Source organism: Amia ocellicauda, chromosome 4, assembly GCF_036373705.1.
Source record: "Amia ocellicauda isolate fAmiCal2 chromosome 4, fAmiCal2.hap1, whole genome shotgun sequence".
NCBI lineage: Eukaryota > Metazoa > Chordata > Actinopteri > Amiiformes > Amiidae > Amia > Amia ocellicauda.
The window spans coordinates 44,294,916-44,314,348 of NC_089853.1; the positions used below are offsets into that span (position 1 = coordinate 44,294,916).

Genomic DNA, 19,433 nt, shown 5'->3' on the forward strand with positions numbered 1-19,433 from the left:
CACCCTCGTCTTGGATAGATAAACAAAGCCTATAATTTTCACAAAGGAAAAAACGGTGTTGAGTGCAGAGGGAAAGTGGTTTTAGAGGGGTAGGGGCTCCACTTTTCTGCTGGCTCCATTTTCACTCCATTCTCAATAGCCTAATTGTAGGCCCCCACAATCAGTTTTAGACAACCTTTGTAGCAGGTAAAATGAAGGAAGTAAACAAATGTTCGGAATCCGGGCAGGAGAAAAGTTATTGGCAATAATACACTACTGCACAAAAACAGCAGCAGCATCTATCTTTGAACAGCTCAAGATGCAGAGCAGAAAAAACATTTACTCTAGAAATATTTTCATTAGATTGGAATAAAAGGTCCTGGCTTGTTGATGAGCCACAAGCAGGATAGATGTTGCTGGGATTTGAGAACCCCCCCAACCCCCTCAGTAACTTGAAAGAAGAATAAATTGGAAAGCTTGAAAAATACACATTTAGGAGGCAACAAACAAAAATAGAAAATCACATAAAAAAGGTGCAGTGAAGTAGACAAAGTATTGGCAAGAAAATAAGTAGATGGATGGGAGCACTAGATAAGACTGCTGCTTCAGAAAGATGTCTGTGGAGGGCTAACACAAATACGACCAACTGAGGGAACGGAATATCCCAGAAAAGTAGTAAAAATAACAGAGCTTTCTTTCACTGCACAGAGTTGCAGTTCCTCCAACAGTGTTTAGCATTAGCTTTTACCAAGGAGGTGCATTTTATACTACACAATGGCTTGTTCAACAATACCCCCCCACCCCCCCAAAAAAAAAGGTACAGCCCAAGAAGGAAATAAAATGGTGAAATTATTTGTCTGTTCTTTAATAAATAAGAATAATGTGGACAATAAATGGCCAGAAAACAAAATCATAAACCAGAAATTCGGCAGAGTACTGTACAATTAGAGCTAAGACAGGAAATCACAGACAAAAGAAAAGCTAACAATTTTATAAAATGTACATTACAATAAAAAAGCAGTGTAAGGACTGCAAACAAGGTTGGGTTTTTTTGGGTGGCAGAGATTAAAACATACATTGTCTCAACGTGCCATCTTACACAGACTGCGGGCCATTCGAACACCCCCTGCTGTCCATAAACCAACATTTATTTGAAATACGAAAAGTGGCCGAGTGGGAGAAGGCCGTTTGCATCGCTGAACATATGGAGTCAGAACAGACTCATACTACATTACCTACATGTGTCATGTATGTAATGTACAGTCTATGCAATGCGAGTGCACGTTTCCGATCATGTCAGGGTCTTGTGGCATTTTTACTGTTCCTGTTTCTCTCTTGTCCCAGAGAAGTTCAGTACCACCTTTTACTTTCACTTATTCAACCCCCCCCCACACACACCCATGATGAAAAAACATTTTCAAGTTACCTCATGCCTTTGTTTTAACCATTATTCCTTTTCAAAGATTTGTTTTTATATAAAATTGATAAGAAAAGCTGGGCAACGATTGCTTTTTTTCTCAGTATTTCTGATTAACAAAATAAATACCTAAAGACTCTTAATTATTAATTACAATGTGAAGTTTTCCACAGCGTACTTCAGCACCAGCACGTTTTCTTGCAAATATTACGGCCTGTTTATTTTTTTTAGCCACAAACTTCCAGTGTCATCTGTGATACACAAGCTTCTGAACACAAAGATATACTTCTTGTTATGCTGACTGTAAGACTGTGGTTATTACAAACGGGAGACATGCGGACTGATTACTTAAAAAAGGAAAAAAAAAAAAAAAAAAAAAAAACTTGTCAAAAAGATGACTACCTGGAAAACTGTAAGATCTACAACAGTTGTTTGTTTGCTTTTTGTTTATTCGTTTTCTCATTTTTCTTTACAGTTTCTCTTCCACCTCTTCAGTCTCTGGTGGCACGGCTGCCCTCGGGTGTTGCCGTCTCTAAAGCAGACTGCAATGTGCTCCTGCCCTTGTCAGCACTCCTGGAGCATCGCGATACCCCGCAGGAGGAGAAAGGATCCAGTGGGAAACAGGTCCAGAGCACCCAAGCTGCCCAGTCCTGCAGTGCCAGGTCTTGGCTTCCGTCCTTCCAAGTGGTTCAATCGGTCGGTTCTCGTCTCATTCTTTTACACAACGGTTATTTCGGAGGCGGGGCGGGGGGCAGCTCCTCAGGTGGAGCAGCACAGGGCGATCTGCTGCACCTTCCCCAGCTCGGTCAGGAGCTGCTTGATCCGGTGCTTGAGCTGGGGCAGTCGGGCCAGGGGCTCTGGGGGCTCCAGCTCTCCGGTGTAGTCCAGCCAGCTCTCAAGAACTTCAGGAGAAAAAACAGAAAAGAAAGATGTTTTTTCTGTTCTAGCCATTTAATTACACACATTGTGAGCTCACGGAAAGGACTGGGCTCCACCTGCTTCACACCAGGCCACTGCTTTCTTCAGCATTGTCAACAGCATTTGTAACCGAGTAGCAGTGAGGACTATGTCATCAGATATGGCACACTGATCAGACACTTTCAACCCCTACAAAGCGATTTGCTACAACAAAGATTACCATCGAGCTCCCTTTCGATGAAGTCCATCCTGTGGATGACCTCATCCTGCACAGCCTCAATGTGGTCCAGCAGGTTGATCTGCCACTGCTGCTGGAAACTGTCAGTGCTCTCCGCCCCTGGCTCGGCCTTTGCTTCAGTGCCCTTCTCTAGGCTGCCTTTCTTAGGCACCTCAGCTTCCTGGAGCAAGACAAGCAGCAACACCTCACCATTAGACACAGGAAAACGAGGCTCGGTGCATCAATGTACTTCAATGCTGCCGAGGCAGGTGAGAACCTGAAGCTTTGAAATGAATGTGACAGCAAAGAAGCCGGATGGTATTCAAATCAAGTGCATACTGTGTGTATGGAATCTAATTAATACACTACATACATTCAGTTTAAGTTAAAAAACGAAAATTAATCATCCATGCACACACCTTGCTGTGCGTGTTCTTATCCAGCTGCAACTGGCTGTGTGTCCTGACTCGGTCAGAGTCCAGGCTGCGGCCATAGCGCTGCCCCAGAGCCAGCAGGTCCTCGGTGCTCCTCAGACTGTCCTCCAGATCTGTGCCGCGCGTCTCCACCACGAGCCGCTGCTCAACGGCGGGGTAGTAGGTGCGGGGCTTCTGGTAGCAGTGCTCGCTGGTGATGTAGGAGTGCTGGAAGGAGGGGATGCGGCAGGGCTTCTCCACCACCGCCTCCACGGCCCGGCACATGCTGCTCTTCTCGCGCTCTTCCCCGTCATCAGCCGCCACCATCGCCGCCGCCGCCACTCCTGTCCCGGCTCCCTTCTTCCAGGGCTTCTCCCACGAGTCCACCTGCTTCCAAGGCTGGCACCACAGCTTCAAGTCTGGGTGAGCCTGGCTCCTATAAGGAAGAAGGGCAGGGAGACAAAGAGCCATTATCTACTTTTCATGGAAAAGAATTCAGCAGCACCAACCAGTCCAGGTATAAATGTTCTTCTGATGTTTTCTGTAAGTTAGTAACAGTATTGGAGCTACCAGCCTAGCATTATAGAGTGCTTTATTGTGCATATTGGAAAGTGAAGTGAAGGGAAGTGAATACTCACTGCAAGATGCTCATCTTCAGCTGTAGGCCGTTGAGCACCTCGATGACTCTGTGGACGTCTCCCAGGAGCTGGTGGGTGGCGGCAATCTTCTTGGCATTCTGGTGAGAGTAGTTCTCCTCAACGAAGGATAAGCCGTACATATGGCCGCTACTCAGCCAGTCTTTGTCATACCAGTACTTCAAGCTTTGCCTCTGCCCTGGAGCCAAAACACAAGACACAGGATGAATGGCAAGTCTCCTGTCAGTAAACATCTGGGCACGATTATGGTCTCTTAGCAAAGATCAGTAAAACACAGGGTTCCACACTATATATTTAGAGAATAAAGTTAAACCAAAAGAGTTTTCAAAAACAATCTAGACTTTTAATGTGATGTTCTGTGAAAAGTTGTTTATTTTAAACTGTTCTCAGATGCTTAAAGTATTTGAGTCAAATGGGTTTTAAGGTCTTTCCAAATCATTCTCTTAAGTGCACAAGTTTAGTTTATTTTGTTTTCCAGGCAGGGATGCTCCAGAGACGACTAATGCTACTTTAATGCTCATTAATTCCATTAAAGAGGCTAATGACAATGGTAATATTACACTCCAGAGGCATATAGATCATTATACAGACATCAAATAAATTCTGCAGAATGGGTTTGGTTTTCTTCCAACTGCCTGGATTCATCACAAAGTTATTAGTTACAAATGCACCCCAATAATTACATCATTAATAGCTCACAGAGCTCATTCAATAAGACAAGAAGCCAAATTGTCAAAAGGGAAAAACCCCAAACCTAGCCCAGGAAATTCAACAATGACAATGAGAGCTCTGGGGGTTACCTGGGGGATCTCTGCATATGTAGCAGGAGTATTTCTCTGGAACATTGTCCTCTAATAACCCCATGCAGATCCCATGCTGCCAGCACAAGCACTCCTCACACTGCGACACAACCAGAGAAAAAATATTAATTAATATGATGTCACCCTGTAACAGAAGATGTGCCCACAAATGAAGATAAACACTGAGCTGACAGTTGCGATTCTTTGAAAGACTTTCTAGGGATTAGTCATGTTTTACACAGTAACTCTGTGACAAGTGGCTTTATTCACAGAGGTGTCTCTAAAAGGGTTTCACAGAAATGTTTGGTTACAATGCCCCCAGACAGAGTTCATTGCAAATGTCTGTCTATTGCTGACGTACACAGGAAAGAACATTCAAATGCAGGATTAAAAGAGAAAGGGAAAACAAATTCAGACGTATGACGCCCGTTTCATCAGGAGCTGAAATGCAAGTTCAGTTTTGTTTCTTCACGTCAGCTTGTGCAGGTAGTTCACCTGGATCATGAAGTCGTTCTCCTCTTGCACCTCACAGACGCAGCGCACGATCTCAAATTCCCGCTGTCTCAGCACGGGTCCCTCTTCCTCTGGGTTGGTGGTGACGTCCACGTCCTGGCCATACTCATCCTCGCTCCACAGCAAACTGTCTGTGGACGAGTCGCTAAGCGTGTCCTCGTCTGCTACAATGAGGGGGAAGAAACACTATGGAACCGAGAAGCATGGATCTTCACATACCCTTGAGGAATTAAAAACCGTGCTATACCCTCATTCACAATCAGAATTATACCCACACCAAAATGTCTGGATGCACTGAATACACTACTAAATGTGACTTACTGCCATTCAAATGGATCCAACTATTTATACCACAAAGAAACCCATCATAACGACCTTACAGATCAATACACAGAAGTGTGTTTTATGTAGCAGCTGCTGAGAAACTACGCGCAGTGGGGAGCGGTGTTGAGTCAGGTAGCGGCAAAGTCAAGAGGTGAACTTTGAAAATGCCATTTGCAGCTCAAAATTATTAGGTGCAGTCGCTGAAGCAGGGGCATTGACTTGGCAGGACCCACTGTGCACATGCACACAAATGCAATTCAGTTCAAAAAGTGTCCCACACTACAAAAGGTGACCAAAAAAAGTCTAGTTGTCTAGTTCAGCTCAGTGTCAACTCTGAACTCAATGGATGAGCCTCCTCTAGTAAACTGGATTCCCACGGCCCACAGTGATTGTTATCAATCTCTCTCTCTCTCATGTAACAGACCTCACTGTAATATACAAGGCCATCAGCACTGAGCAAATGTGATTCCATTGCATCACATATGGCAGACATCTGGTTTAAGATCTACAATTACAATTGGACGCTGTCATCCACTAGCCAAATCTGTACACCCAGAGATTGTTAATGTTAATCTTTTTTATTTTTTGGTCACCTTCCAAACTACAAAAACAAACAAACAAAAAAAAAAAGTATGAAAAGTCTTGATACCCACCATCCAATTTTAGCGTTTCTGTGTTGTGTCCCGGGCTGGAGTTGTGTAACAACTTGTGTTTGTGTGAAAAGGAGAATTTGTGTGCCAAATTCAATTTGGATTGAACAAATAGTTTCTTGGACGAGAAGTCCCTAGAGATGTCAATATTTTCTTCACTACCAGTATACTCTGTCAAAGGGAAAGCAGACGCAGAAATAATTAAACACTTCAACTTGCAGAACATTCACGGCACAAAATGAAGGCTACACTACTTATGAAAACGACAAAACTAAAAAACAAATTGTCACAAAAATTCTCGGCCTTCTCTTGGCTCAGCACATTTAGTGAACTACACATGACAATGGGAGATTGATGGTCCAATTAAAATGCATTACATAGACAAGGCATATTACAGGGGAATGTAGTCAGTGATCAGATACAACCACTAACACATTTAATTAACTTCCAACACCTGGGAATTCAAATCATCATCAGTCAATCAGTGGCATTGAGTGCATCAGTCACCCACTCAATTCACTCACATCTTTTCTTCACTATTACAATATTTTTGGCTCCACAAATAAATGTCTCCAAAGCATGTGGTATAATTGATCCCCCCCCCGCCAATTGCTCTGATCTGCTTAATTTTGTGGTCCTCATTTTAAGTATGTTAGTGTCATTTTCGTATGGGACAAATGGATATTGAAAACATTTATTTAAAGATTGAAGGTCACGGTGCAATGTGAGGGAAGGGCACAAGAACATGGTATGTAATGTAAATAATATTATGGTAAAAAAAAAAAGTACAGCTGACAAGCTTTTAGGAGGAGCTTGTGGAGCTTGTCTGTACCCTGGTGAAGTAATGTAACTGATGGAAACAAACAGATGGCTCAAAGCTAAGCTCTTGTTCTTACAATCTAAGGCTCCAAATACAGGCCCAGACAAAGTGCATCATCCCCTCAGGAATCTCAAGTCTAGTGTAGCAGAAATGTCCCTGAACATCTTCGCAAGATACAGATCAATCACATCCTTGGAAGAAACTGCTTTCCCCGGCAGAAGAATACAGACTTGATCAAAATTTCAGGACCATCTGAGACTCCAGCACGCGTCCCTAGTCCTGTTTGGGTCATAGCTGCAGTACTGTGATCAGAATTTGGCAGTTGAGCATGTCTATCGTCAGTGCTTAACGCACACCAGCCTGGGAAACAATTAACAGATCAGACCGACGCATGACTTGCCATAGTGAAAAATATCCGCCCCCCCCTTTTCTTTAATTGTGCTCGTCTGTGTTCCATCAGATAAATTACTTGAGGAAACAGACTCGCTCGATGAATTAGAGGCAGATCGAAAGCAGCAGCCGAAGGGAAGTGCGTTAGATTGGCAAATCTCTATAGAAAGGTGTACTGCTCGGTGAGGTAAAATGAAACTGGAGGATTTGATGTCTTACCAGATTTGGACTTCTTTTTCTTCTTCTTTTTCTTTTTCAGCTTAATTCTGAGAAAGTCCCTGTGTTTCTTCTCTTTTAACTTCTCTTTATCTTTCACAACTGAAAGGTACAAGAAGGAAACTAAATGCACCCTTGAACTTTACCAGCACGATCTCACTACCTCCTTTTGCTTTTCAAATTATTTTAAAGATTTTGCCTATGCTTTTAGAGAATCTGAAGTTTGCCCTTAAATTTAAATTTCATTAGTAGACCACAAAACATGGGAGTAAATAAGTTTAAATTAACATGAACCTGATTTTGGAAACCTTATTTCATTTTCTAGGAAATAATGCTTTTAAATGTATTCAATTTCGTAAATTGTCATGTTCTTTAGTACTTAATCAGAAACATGAGGTTTTGGAGTAGAATTGAAGGTGAGGACAATTATTATTATTATACTGTTATATAGAGTAAAATATGTATGGGTGTGTGATCCAGAAGTCACGAACTGACCAGTCTCCACAGAGGTCTTCTCTTTCTCCTGCTGCTGCTGCTGCTGCTGCTGCTGTTGCGGTTTGACTTCTCAATCTGGTTCTCCTTGCTCTTCTCGCGCAGGGAGGGCCGGTGGTTGTTCAGCGTGTTCACAGCAGGGGGCGCGGACGTCCTTCTCTTCTCGTTCAGTCTCCCAGCCTTGCCGTCGCTGCGGGGGGACTGCAGGGTCCTGTGAGTACTGTGCAGTGGGAGGTCTGCAAGACAGGAACAAAGCAATATCGTCTCCAATGCACATCTGTGTGGTTTAATACTTCTGTCAGTGTCAGGGGTGTACAGTGTGTACATTTAAGACTAATCTTAACCTATAGATCTGAAGCAAATTAGGATACTACTCGAGTTCAGCTCAGTTCTCAGCAGAATCAGTGACACAGTTAGCCAATTTGCTGTTCTAGTTTAATGCAGTTTAAAAGGAATTATTCTTTAGAACGCAACCAAAAGCTGCAAACTAAATCAGTGGTGAAAACTTCAATGAATTCACAAAAATAATTAGCTAAATGTATTATTTTCATAGCAAATTCTAAATACAGGTATAATTACCATAACACCAATACAATTATGAATCTTTGTTTCTCCCTGTGATATTAAAGCAATAGATTATCAACTATTTAACCATTTAAAGCCTGAACAACCATCTCAACTGCTTCCCTAATAAACATTAACATTTTACGGTAGCTCCTTTCAAATCTACACCCCATTCAGTAGAAACTCAATCCTAACCTTAAATGGAAAGTGAAGTTTACTGCGGAATGTAACCCGAACCCAGATCAAAATATAACCTTAACAGAGATGGATGTCAAACCATAGAAAGATATATTTCTTAACTTTACAATTTATATTCACGATACAGAATAGAGGAAATTCTACATGTGTGAAAATCACACCCCAAAGCAGATGGAAAATACCCTCCCTCCCACTTTAAAACACAGCTGAGAGTGCGCTTCTATCAGAACAGGCGACTTACGCAACGAGGCGGAAATGGTTCGTCTCCTTTTGGGGTTTTCCAGGGCCGCCTGCTTCTCAGAGGCCCGCGTCTGGATGCTCCTCTTGGGGCTCTGCTCACCCTCGGAAGTCTTGTCCACCCCGTGGTAATACTTCATGTGGTAGTGCAACAGCTTGGCCTTGCGGAAGGACTTGAGGCAGTCAGGCACCTTGCACTTGAAGGTGTTATGGTCGAGATCAATGGCAAGAGCTGTCGGGGACTGTTTAATTGCCGTGTACACTAAACAACAACGAGAACAGACACGGAGACATCAGCAGTCAATCCAAAGGCCCAGAACAAGAAGGATTAACCAATAGGCAGTAGCGATACTCACAAGGCTCTCTGCTGAACTTGTTGGGGTTTGGAGGGTGAGGCTGACGTTTCACAACAGGAGCTGTAAAGGATCAAAATAATTAAATTAACAGATACATAAATACACCCACAATGTACTCCAAGAGCTCAACTGAAACAATTATATCCCATGCTCTTTCTGTTTCATAATGGTCCCACAGCCCACATTTATTATGTTCCCTCTCTTACTCCACAGTTATCATACAGGCAAATGCTTTCTTGGTGTTTAATTCAGGCGGCCCACTTAAATCATCTGATCACCAGGAGAGGGTGAATTCCAACATTCAACAAATCAGTCTCAGTGCTAGCAACCCACAGCCCTGACTCGGCACTCACTCAGTACTGTCACTTTCTTTCATCCTGCTATCTGCCACCAGAACACTTTCTCCATTCACTCATGCGCAATGTGATTTCAGACCTTGTTCAGCGGAGATGCTTCCTGGCTCTGCGGGTGTCATGGTGGTCTCAGCCTGCCCATCTCCACCCTCCTGCAGCTCTGGATTAGTTGACGAGATAGCTAGGGACTCTGGGATGGCATCAGCAGCCTCTTGGTTCTGGTTCGGAGTCGAGGCCTCAGTTGCAGGCTTGGGCTCTGAAGGATTGCTGTTGTCTGGAGAGAGGGAGAACAGGAGACCGTTAGTCCAAGGCTACCAGAGCGTTTTAGCCGCTAAGGATGAATCAGGCATAGGAGGTGGCTGCCATTGTAGATTTCCTATTGCAGATAAATTGCAACCAAAATCCAAACACTGAACCTGCTGAGGGCTCCTTAAGCTGGCTTTCAGAACGGGTCTTGTGCTTGGATTCAGTGGTTTCCGAGGCAGTGCGAGGGGATGCTGGCTCGTGCCTGGATGACCTCCTCCGGCTCCTGTCTGCCGCCCTGCCGTTCACCTGACTCACCTTTCTGGCCGCTAGACAACAGGACACACACCACAGGACACACGTTCAGCTACTCCTGATCACGTGACCACAGTCTGACAGGGAAATCTACTTCCTGTTGCTGCTGCGCACATAGACAAAGCAGAACCTTCCCTACTGACAGAGGAACCAAATCTTTCCATTTAAAGAACACACCCTTAAAATTGGAAAAATGTATATAAAATCAAAACACAACACACCCACCTGCCACATAAAAGCAGGGGTGTTCTTTGCTAAACAAAGAAATATGAGTTGCAAGAGTTTTGACTTTACTGTTACATCTACTCTTGTCCTCGTAATTGGCCACAAATGAAAGGAGCTAGTGAGAAGTCCTTATCTAGAGCATGAACCTTGTGCAGTGGTTCCCCAAGACTGCTTTGAGGAATGTTTTTTAGCACCAAACTGAACTGTTCAGTTTGTGCAACCCAGGTTTGCATGCAGCTTGTACACTACCTGGATTCGTATCCAGCCTGGTTCTCTTCGAGGGCAGGTTCAACCCCAGAGAGATTTTCCTTTTTCTCAGTTCCAGCACCCCTCGCTGGTTATCTGGTGATTTTGCTGTGGATGGAAAAATATATATAATTATCTACAATTAACTGAAGTGAAAATGTATAATGAACATATTTCATGGTGTGTGAATTATGGTGACAAATCACACTGGGGTTCTCAATGATAGGAAGGTTATAAAGAATTATTAAAGAAGAATTATTCTACATCAGACTTTCCTATTGTTTACCGTTATAATTTAAGCTTGCTTTAAAGAGCCTTCAAAAAATCTGTGCATATAAAACCTTTAAACAATGATTAATGTCTGACTACTCCCTCTGCATTACAGTGTTGAAAGTAAAGCCACACTCACATGCTGAGGAAGGCCTGCCCCTCTTCCTCCTCACTGGGGTAGGGGTCTGTTCCGCTGCCTCGGACTCCCGTCCACCGGGCTGAGTGCCTGCTGGGGGCTCTTTGGTCGTTTCTCCTGCTTCGCTGATCTTGCAGTCTTTCTCTGCACCCTCCTTCGCAGCGGCCTGCTCTGCTCCCTCCTCCTCCTCGCCAGGTCCTCCAAGCTCTGCCTCCAGCTTATCCTCGGCTCCTGCCCGCACCTTCTTGTCCTGGCTTCGCTCCATCTCTTCCCTCCTCTCGCTCTGCCTTTCTGTGTCATCGATTTCCAATTCCACTTCTTCTCCCGTGTCTCTGGACTGCTCCATGGGGTCACACTGCAGCGGCTCCCCCCACTCGGACCCGTCCCGCTCACCGTCCTTCTCTGCTGGGATCACAGGGTTTGGCTCGTTCTTCTTGCACTTCTCAATCACCTGTTTCTCGTCCGCCCCTTTTGTACCCTGGGACTTGCGATCGTCTTGTGCAGGGAAGCCACGTTTGGGTTTCTTGCTCTCCTCCTTATGGTCGCTGTGCTCCTCGGGCCGTTCTCTGTCGGTGTCTCTCCCCAGCTCCTTCGCGCTGCGCTTGATCTTCTTGCTTTTCATGGTGCCGTTCTCTTTCTCTTCTCTCGTGTCTTTTCCGTTCTCTTCCCCGCTCACATCGCGAGAGATCCTCTCCTTTTTGAAACAATATTTCTCTCGGTTTTTATCTTCTTTCTTAGATTTCCCTCCACTTTTCTATTTGAACACAAAGGAGAAAAGTTAAAAACAAGACAAAACTAAAAGTAAAAAAAGGAAAACCTCCATGTTCAGTTAGCTACCCCGCTTTAAAATTAATAATTTAAAGAAAGCAATAAATACCGGAGCCTTAATTTATCAGTTGCTATATGTCACGATCTACTAATGAGAACAAAGCTAGGGTTGTGGCCCTCCAGTAGGATAAGTTTGATTATTGTCATTACTGCCATCTCCATAAAACCATATCTAAATAAATAAATAAAATAAAAAAATATATGACTTTCTTACCTCTTTGTAAAATGGCTTGACATGGATTCCTTTGACGGTCTGAATAACACCATCGAAAAACTTCACAGTATACGAAGCTGAATGCAAAGCAATTAAGAAGTTAGTGGAAACATCTGATAAGCGAGAGATCACTAACACAGTTTCCATTTTGTGAGACGAGCAATCGCATCACAGACTAGAGTCTCCGCCATTCAGCACTTTGTCTAATCAAAAATAATCTTCCATCACAGACCGGACATAAAAATCTAATGTCTCAATTCAATTTAAAAAAATGCACAGAATCCATCTGGCTTTAAAAAACAGATAATAGAACTAAATCAGAAAAGTATAAAACAGAAAAAATAAACGAATAAAAACCTCTTTTCCCACCACTTACCATCTTTATTGACTGCTAGGACCTTGGCAGGATAGAATCGACAGTCAGACCAACTGGCCAAAACCTTCTCATTCACCCGGAAACCCTGTGCAAGGGGGTCCAATAGAGGGAAAAAATGCAGTATATATACATATTTTTTTTTACTTTCAGCTTCACTTGAAATATAGGGTAAAAAGAACATGCATTGTAATTTTAAAATTATGGTATATCTACAAAAACAAAAAGTCTCTCTCTGATATGGTACATGTACAGGTGAAGATGAGAGTTAATGGGAATTTTTTTTTACGCCTGAAGGCAATTTCGATAGTGTAGGGACGTAGGTTTAATGGTCTGCACTATAAATCAGCCTCAATGGAGAGAGGGAGGAAAAGGTGACTAATTGAAAAAGATCAAATCGAAATCAAACACGTTTAATATAGTACAGTGGTTCTCAAACTATAATTAACAGACCACTTGCAGAATTCACAGACCACAAAACAAACACAATCATTTAGACAAACACACTAACCACTCATCTGTTATAACATAAAAGGTGACGGTAACAGCAACAGCTTCTTTTATAGTTGCCATGTGACATTTACAGTAGTTTTATCGAGAGGATTTTCTTTAACTCCTATAGCGATGCTATGAGCAAAGCAGCACTTGGCTAATGGTACAGTACTGTACAAATCAATTGCCAATGTGCAGTATGGTAGAATCTATTAATGCAGTTGACTTTACACAAAAGTAAACACACCGGCCACACCTGGGAGACAGTGGCCTGCAAGGGTATATGCAACTCTTTTACAGGAACCTGTGGAATTAAATCAAATCCAGATTTATACAAAGCTAACAATTACCGCTAAGCCATACTACTCAACAGTCCTATTCAACTGTATCCTGAACTGTGACAATGCACTGATTTAAAGTCAATAGTACACAACAATTAAACCAACAACATACCTACCTAGCCCATAATAAGCCCAAACAACAGCCAAAACCCAACCACAGCCAACACCAATACTTGAAGCTATGCCAGATCTACACAAGTTCAGTAAAAACATCACCCTAACCCAACATGAGTCTAAAGTTAAACCTAACCCAAACAAAATATAACCCTAGTTATAACATGGAATTAATGCTTACTGCAGTTCTCTTCCCAAATGATGTAACCTTCCCACCCAGCACCAGAATGGAGCTTGTGGAACACAGTTTGAGAACCTCTACTTTAGTAAATTGTCAGACACCAGATCCAGATCCATTGTGTGACAATTACAGAGCCCTGCCATATCAAAATGGGAAGCTTTGGCACACCTCCCAACTAGCACAGCCTGGTCAATCATGCAGGGTCTGACTAGGATGCTCCTGCAGGGGGCTGACATTTAAACGGCTGCAGACATGGAAGTGTGCAGCGACGACTGGACTATTCCACTATTCTGGGGTTGTATTTGTGTGTTTTTTGTCTATGGCAGGACTGCACATCTGCTGCAGATCAGAGATATGGTGACTGCAAGTCGTGGTGGTTCTACAGTTTGGCACCCAGGGGAGCCGTTCCACTCACAGGCTGCACCTCCTCCTCCTGCAGTCCCTCCCTCCTCAGCTGGATTCTCTCCACTGGCCGCAGATAAGGGCTGGCCCAGTCAAACCATTCATCGTAGCGGTGACTCCACTGTCTGTAGTGAATCAGCACCTTCTCATCCTCGTAGTCAATCTTCTCAATGTTCGCTGCATACCTGAGCATGGGACGTCAAACGTGCTTACTACTGAAATGCCATTGAAACACACACCGCACACAACAGAAATAGTGACAATGTGTGCAGAACAAAACAAGAAAACAAGGAGAATTTGTGAGTGAGCGAGAGAGAGGAGGAGGAGGAAACTCACCAGTTCTTCAGGCTGTCCCTCGCCTCCAGCTGGGCTCCCACCTTAAAAGTTATTCCTCTCCTGTTCGGGGGTGTCTTGCTCATTCTGCTGACATCAAAAATCTAAAGGACCAAGCAAACGAAAAGAAAATCAGACAATGCTAGACACAATATAAACATTGTGCTCAATTGCACAGTAAGGAATACACTGGAGATACAATAGTGTGTATAGCGTCAGGATATAATTTATCCATTTACTGATCAAGATAATTACCAAACCAAACATTAATTATTTAGAGGGGATCCTGTTTTTACATTGTCATCACATAAGCACCAAAATGGATGGAACAAAACCATGCAATACTTCAAAGAAGAACTTGTTATGCAGCCATGCACCTCTTAATGGCAGGGTTTTAGACCTGATAAGACACTTTTTATAAGCCCATATTTATTAAGAAAAAAGTTTGCCAGCAACATAACTACATCATTTAGTGCTTGTACTGAGGGACATGCAGCTAAAACCAACATAAACCCAATGCAAATTAAAACCTCAGTCAGACAAAACAGTTTGCCTAAAAAACAATAAAAAAGTCAGCCAAGCCTGTAATATGAACATGCTACTGTTTTCATCCACCAATCTACAGAAAACTGTATTTCCATTACATCACATAGGCCTACATTACATAATATTATATTCAGATCACAACATTTTCTATTAAGGAAGAAAACAAAACAGGCCCTAAACAAATAACACTTCTGGACATTAATGCACTGTGTCGGAGAGCAGGCGCTCCCGGAGTGAAAGGCCGCTTTCAACGCATGACTGTCTCACTCCCCCTGCAAGTCAGAACATCATGGAGCCCTGCCTTTTCGCTGCTCTCAGCACAGCCCTGTCTCCGCTGATATTTTAATTAGACATCGATGTGACAATGCCTTTGAGCTGCAATTACGCAGGTGGACGAAGGCCGGCAGGAGGGAGCAAACAGGCTGCAGAGGCGGTAATTAAAGAAAGTGCAGGCTAAGGTCTGCTGTGAGAAATATGAAGGACGAGGGGACTACAGGAGCACCACCACAGACCACACAACGTATCCGTCCTAGCGTCGCTCCAAACTGCGGGCGCTGAGGAGGCCTGCGTTGGGTGCTGAATTATAGCATTACCCAAATTCTGAGAGAGTGACCATCTAAAGAAAAAACATAACTTGTTCATTGGGTTATTATTTCTCTTCATGGCCTGCATGAATATTGCTCTTACATTAGGGTCGAAAGTCTCCAGTTTCCCCCCGTATTCTTATCAATCTCATCGGCTTTAAATATAAAGACCTCCAGAGTTGACTTTGATAAACATACCTCACCCAACCCCACCCCCCCCCTTCAGGGATTCCCAATTAAATAAAAAATCTCTTCTCTGTACTCCTGTGAGGTGTTGTCAGTGTGGCATCGGGTGTGGCATCTGGCTTAACAGCAGCTATGAATGTCAGTCACACAGGTGGCCTATTATACTGACAGTAAATTATATTTTAAAAATAACTGACAGAAAAAAAATGTGGACTCAAATACACAGTGACAGCAACAAATCTGGGGATATTATTTAATCTTACTGGAATAATTCAGTTTATATGCACAATTACAAACCTTCTCTGGTTGCTTTTAAATGTTCTGGGACATGATCTGGACTGGTTGGGCATCAAAGGACAGTGACAGCATGGTAAAATAATTTGACATGGTACCTAGAGTAGCTTCTATTCCAGACACTAAAAGTTGAGGGGGGGATATTTCCACAAGAAAGGATTTCATTTTTCTATAGTGATGATGTTGTCTTTAAATTTTTTCCAGAGCTGTGTGTGTGTGTGTATATATATATATATATACACACACTCACCTAAAGGATTATTAGGAACACCTGTTCAATTTCTCATTAATGCAATTATCTAATCAACCAATCACATGGCAGTTGCTTCAATGCATTTAGGGGTGTGGTCCTGGTCAAGACAATCTCCTGAACTCCAAACTGAATGTCTGAATGGGAAAGAAAGGTGATTTAAGCAATTTTGAGCGTGGCATGGTTGTTGGTGCCAGACTGGCCGGTCTGAGTATTTCACAATCTGCTCAGTTACTGGGATTTTCACGCACAACCATTTCTAGGGTTTACAAAGAATGGTGTGAAAAGGGAAAAACATCCAGTATGCGGCAGTCCTGTGGGCGAAAATGCCTTGTTGATGCTAGAGGTCAGAGGAGAATGGGCCGACTGATTCAAGCTGATAGAAGCGCAACTTTGACTGAAATAACCACTCGTTACAACCGAGGTATGCAGCAAAGCATTTGTGAAGCCACAACACGTACAACCTTGAGGCGGATGGGCTACAACAGCAGAAGACCCCACCGGGTACCACTCATCTCCACTACAAATAGGAAAAAGAGGCTACAATTTGCACAAGCTCACCAAAATTGGACAGTTGAAGACTGGAAAAATGTTGCCTGGTCTGATGAGTCTCGATTTCTGTTGAGACATTCAGATGGTAGAGTCAGAATTTGGCGTAAACAGAATGAGAACATGGATCCATCATGCCTTGTTACCACTGAGCAGGCTGGTGGTGGTGGTGTAATGGTGTGGGGGATGTTTTCTTGGCACACTTTAGGCCCCTTAGTGCCAATTGGGCATCGTTTAAATGCCACGGCCTACCTGAGCATTGTTTCTGACCATGTCCATCCCTTTATGACCTCCATGTACCCATCCTCTGATGGCTACTTCCAGCAGGATAATGCACCATGTCACAAAGGTCGAATCATTTCAAATTGGTTTCTTGAACATGACAATGAGTTCACTGTACTAAACTGGCCCCCACAGTCACCAGATCTCAACCCAATAGAGCATCTTTGGGATGTGGTGGAACGGGAGCTTCGTGCCCTGGATGTGCATCCCACAAATCTCCATCAACTGCAAGATGCTATCCTATCAATATGGGCCAACATTTCTAAAGAATGCTTTCAGCACCTTGTTGAATCAATGCCACGTAGAATTAAGGCAGTTCTGAAGGCGAAAGGGGGTCAAACACAGTATTAGTATGGTGTTCCTAATAATCCTTTAGGTGAGTGTATATATACACACACACATATAAAACATAAGTATGGATCTGTCTGATTACAGCAGGTGGCAGACTGTTCTGGAAAAGGACATTTCACTTTCATTTCCGTGCTGCCTGACACAGTTATAAACAATCCTGTCCTTGCAGCCCACAGCGAAACTTCATGAGGCAGGAATGAACAATCTGCTCGCTTCACAAGTCAAAGCTATTAAAATAAACTATACAATAATTAATAAAGTTATCAGTGTAATTGTCCTACTATAACTACAGTAATAAACAAATACGTAAACGGCAATTAAACTATATTCTGCAGCAGCTGCTGTGCTATTTATACTCATACTTCTTTTATAAATGTAATATAAAATATTTTTCTCCAACATAGTTTTAGTTTTCATCAATTGTATCTATAACTGCCGAAGAACAATACATTATGGGTCAATCATTTGTATGCGTTTACTGTAATTTGGAAATTATAAGACGTCGTTTATGACATATGGTCCCGTCTGCTGCCTCTGCCGGTAAAGATGCTACTATGTATCAATCATTTTATTCGCGTTCTAGTAGCGCAGCTGTTGGCAGTTCTGCGCAGTTCTGCAGAATCCCAGCGATCCCATTGGTGGAGCCGCGCAAACCTGCACAGTACTGAGGAAACCTGCGCTACACGAACGCACCCAGAATGTCAGCTGCACACGTGTGTTTCTGTGTTTTCAGACAATCACTTCCCAAGGTGCGCACTGACCCAGCGACCCGCCTGGCCCGACACAACACGCAGCGCAGCAGTCTGCGGCTGCGCGTCGAGTCCCAGCGCCGCCGCCGGCAATCACAGCAGCGCCTGCAGGGCGAAAATGACGCAAATGGCGCGCAATACGTTTCTTCCCCGTTGTTTACCGAAGGAGACTGGGACCCGGGAGTAACTTTAGTTTAGTTTTAAGTTTAGTTTCTGTACAAATACATTCAGTGTCATTTCACTAAGCGGGTATTACCCGCAAAGCCACAATCTGTCTACGCTACACAATCTACTGCAAGACATTGGATTGTTTTCCCCAAGAAAAACGTGCATGCAACGTTTTAAGAAATGTGCGTGGTGGACTTCGGATCCATTTGATATTGCACGAAAATGAACCGAAAGTCCCGAATACCATTACGATTACATAGAAGAGAGCTGTGGCTTTAAAGAAAACGTGGTCTTTATTAAAAATGCGTTTTGCAGAAGGAAAACATAATTACATTGGTGACACCCCTCCCACCCGTTTGCGGATTTCTCAGAAGCTCATTGGCCCACAGCTCTGACAGAAAGCAATAATTGGACGAGCCGGCTGTCGGTCAATCGGCGACTTTGCCGGGGCCTCTTCGGCCTGCACACGGCGTCTCTACCGTAATTACAGCCCGAAAAGGAAGGAGCGAACTTCCCAGAAAACTCCCCGGCTCATCGGGGGGGAAAACAACAACGCCGGGCTCTCAGGGCACACCACGCTTCTCTCACACCCTCCACTAACATCTTACCCTCCCTCGCCCGAGCTCATCTCGACACAAAATGGTCTCCTTTTCCCCACAGCGGAGCAGCATCACTCGCCAGTGGAAACACATGCGGCAGCTCCGATGCCGAGTTCGGCGCAGCGACAATGACGGCCGAGCGGGCCAGCGCTGTCCACGCCTGACGAAGAGCCCCTACCTCGTATCTGTGAACGTCCTCCCCCGGTGATGATGCATGTACAGTTGGTCCTTCCAGCCTCGCATGTACCGCCACCTTCGCTCGGCGTCGGCAGCCCACGCAGTTTGTTTCCCCGTGTGTGAGAGAGAGAGAGAGAGAGAGAGAGAGAGAGCGCAGCGCCTGTGTCCCGGAGTGGCGCTCTTCTGCGCCTGCGCGCCTGCAGAGCGGCGCCCCTGTCTCCGGGTCTGGCGTGGAGAATGTTCTGCACAGAGGAGGCCGGCGACGGACGCCCAGCACTGCCTGCCTGCACGCCATGTGTTGTGGGCTTTGCGTGGCCTTTGTCCGGTCTTCATTTTTGTACAGCTGGTGGACCCCCATCGATTCAATGTAGACAACATGACTCGTGTTTAATACACATACATGATGCAGCCACGTCCAACTGCATCCAATCAGCACTGGCACAAGCACATTATACTGAAATATGAAGGCACA

General features: G+C 44.0%; 1 protein-coding gene across 1 annotated transcript; it reads right to left on the reverse strand.

Annotated features, from left to right (window-relative positions):
- Positions 1-828: 828 nt before the first annotated feature.
- On the reverse strand, positions 829-19,148 carry phf20b (PHD finger protein 20, b). The gene is made up of 20 exons (XM_066702462.1): positions 18,963-19,148; positions 14,230-14,330; positions 13,907-14,078; positions 12,367-12,451; positions 11,991-12,067; positions 10,952-11,702; positions 10,546-10,650; positions 9,930-10,085; positions 9,596-9,787; positions 9,161-9,220; positions 8,809-9,066; positions 7,836-8,041; positions 7,317-7,434; positions 5,891-6,058; positions 4,896-5,074; positions 4,401-4,500; positions 3,583-3,778; positions 2,951-3,380; positions 2,535-2,712; positions 829-2,298 (listed from the first exon to the last, which is right to left on the reverse strand). The coding sequence occupies exons 2-20, from the start codon at positions 14,310-14,312 to the stop codon at positions 2,156-2,158; spliced, it is 3,657 nt and encodes a 1,218-aa protein (XP_066558559.1). The 5' UTR covers positions 14,313-14,330; positions 18,963-19,148; the 3' UTR covers positions 829-2,155.
- Between the last annotated feature and the right edge of the window lie 285 nt (positions 19,149-19,433).

Bases quoted from the DNA above. Each gene is read 5' to 3' on its own strand.
- phf20b (XM_066702462.1), bottom strand. From the start codon at position 14,312: ATGAGCAAGACACCCCCGAACAGGAGAGGAATAACTTTTAAGGTGGGA. The intron at 3,381-3,582 runs GTGAGTATTCAC...TCTTCCTTATAG, and splicing joins CTGAAGATGAGCATCTTGCA to GAGCCAGGCTCACCCAGACT. The intron at 2,299-2,534 runs GTAATCTTTGTT...TTTCTCCTGAAG, and splicing joins CATCGAAAGGGAGCTCGATG to TTCTTGAGAGCTGGCTGGAC.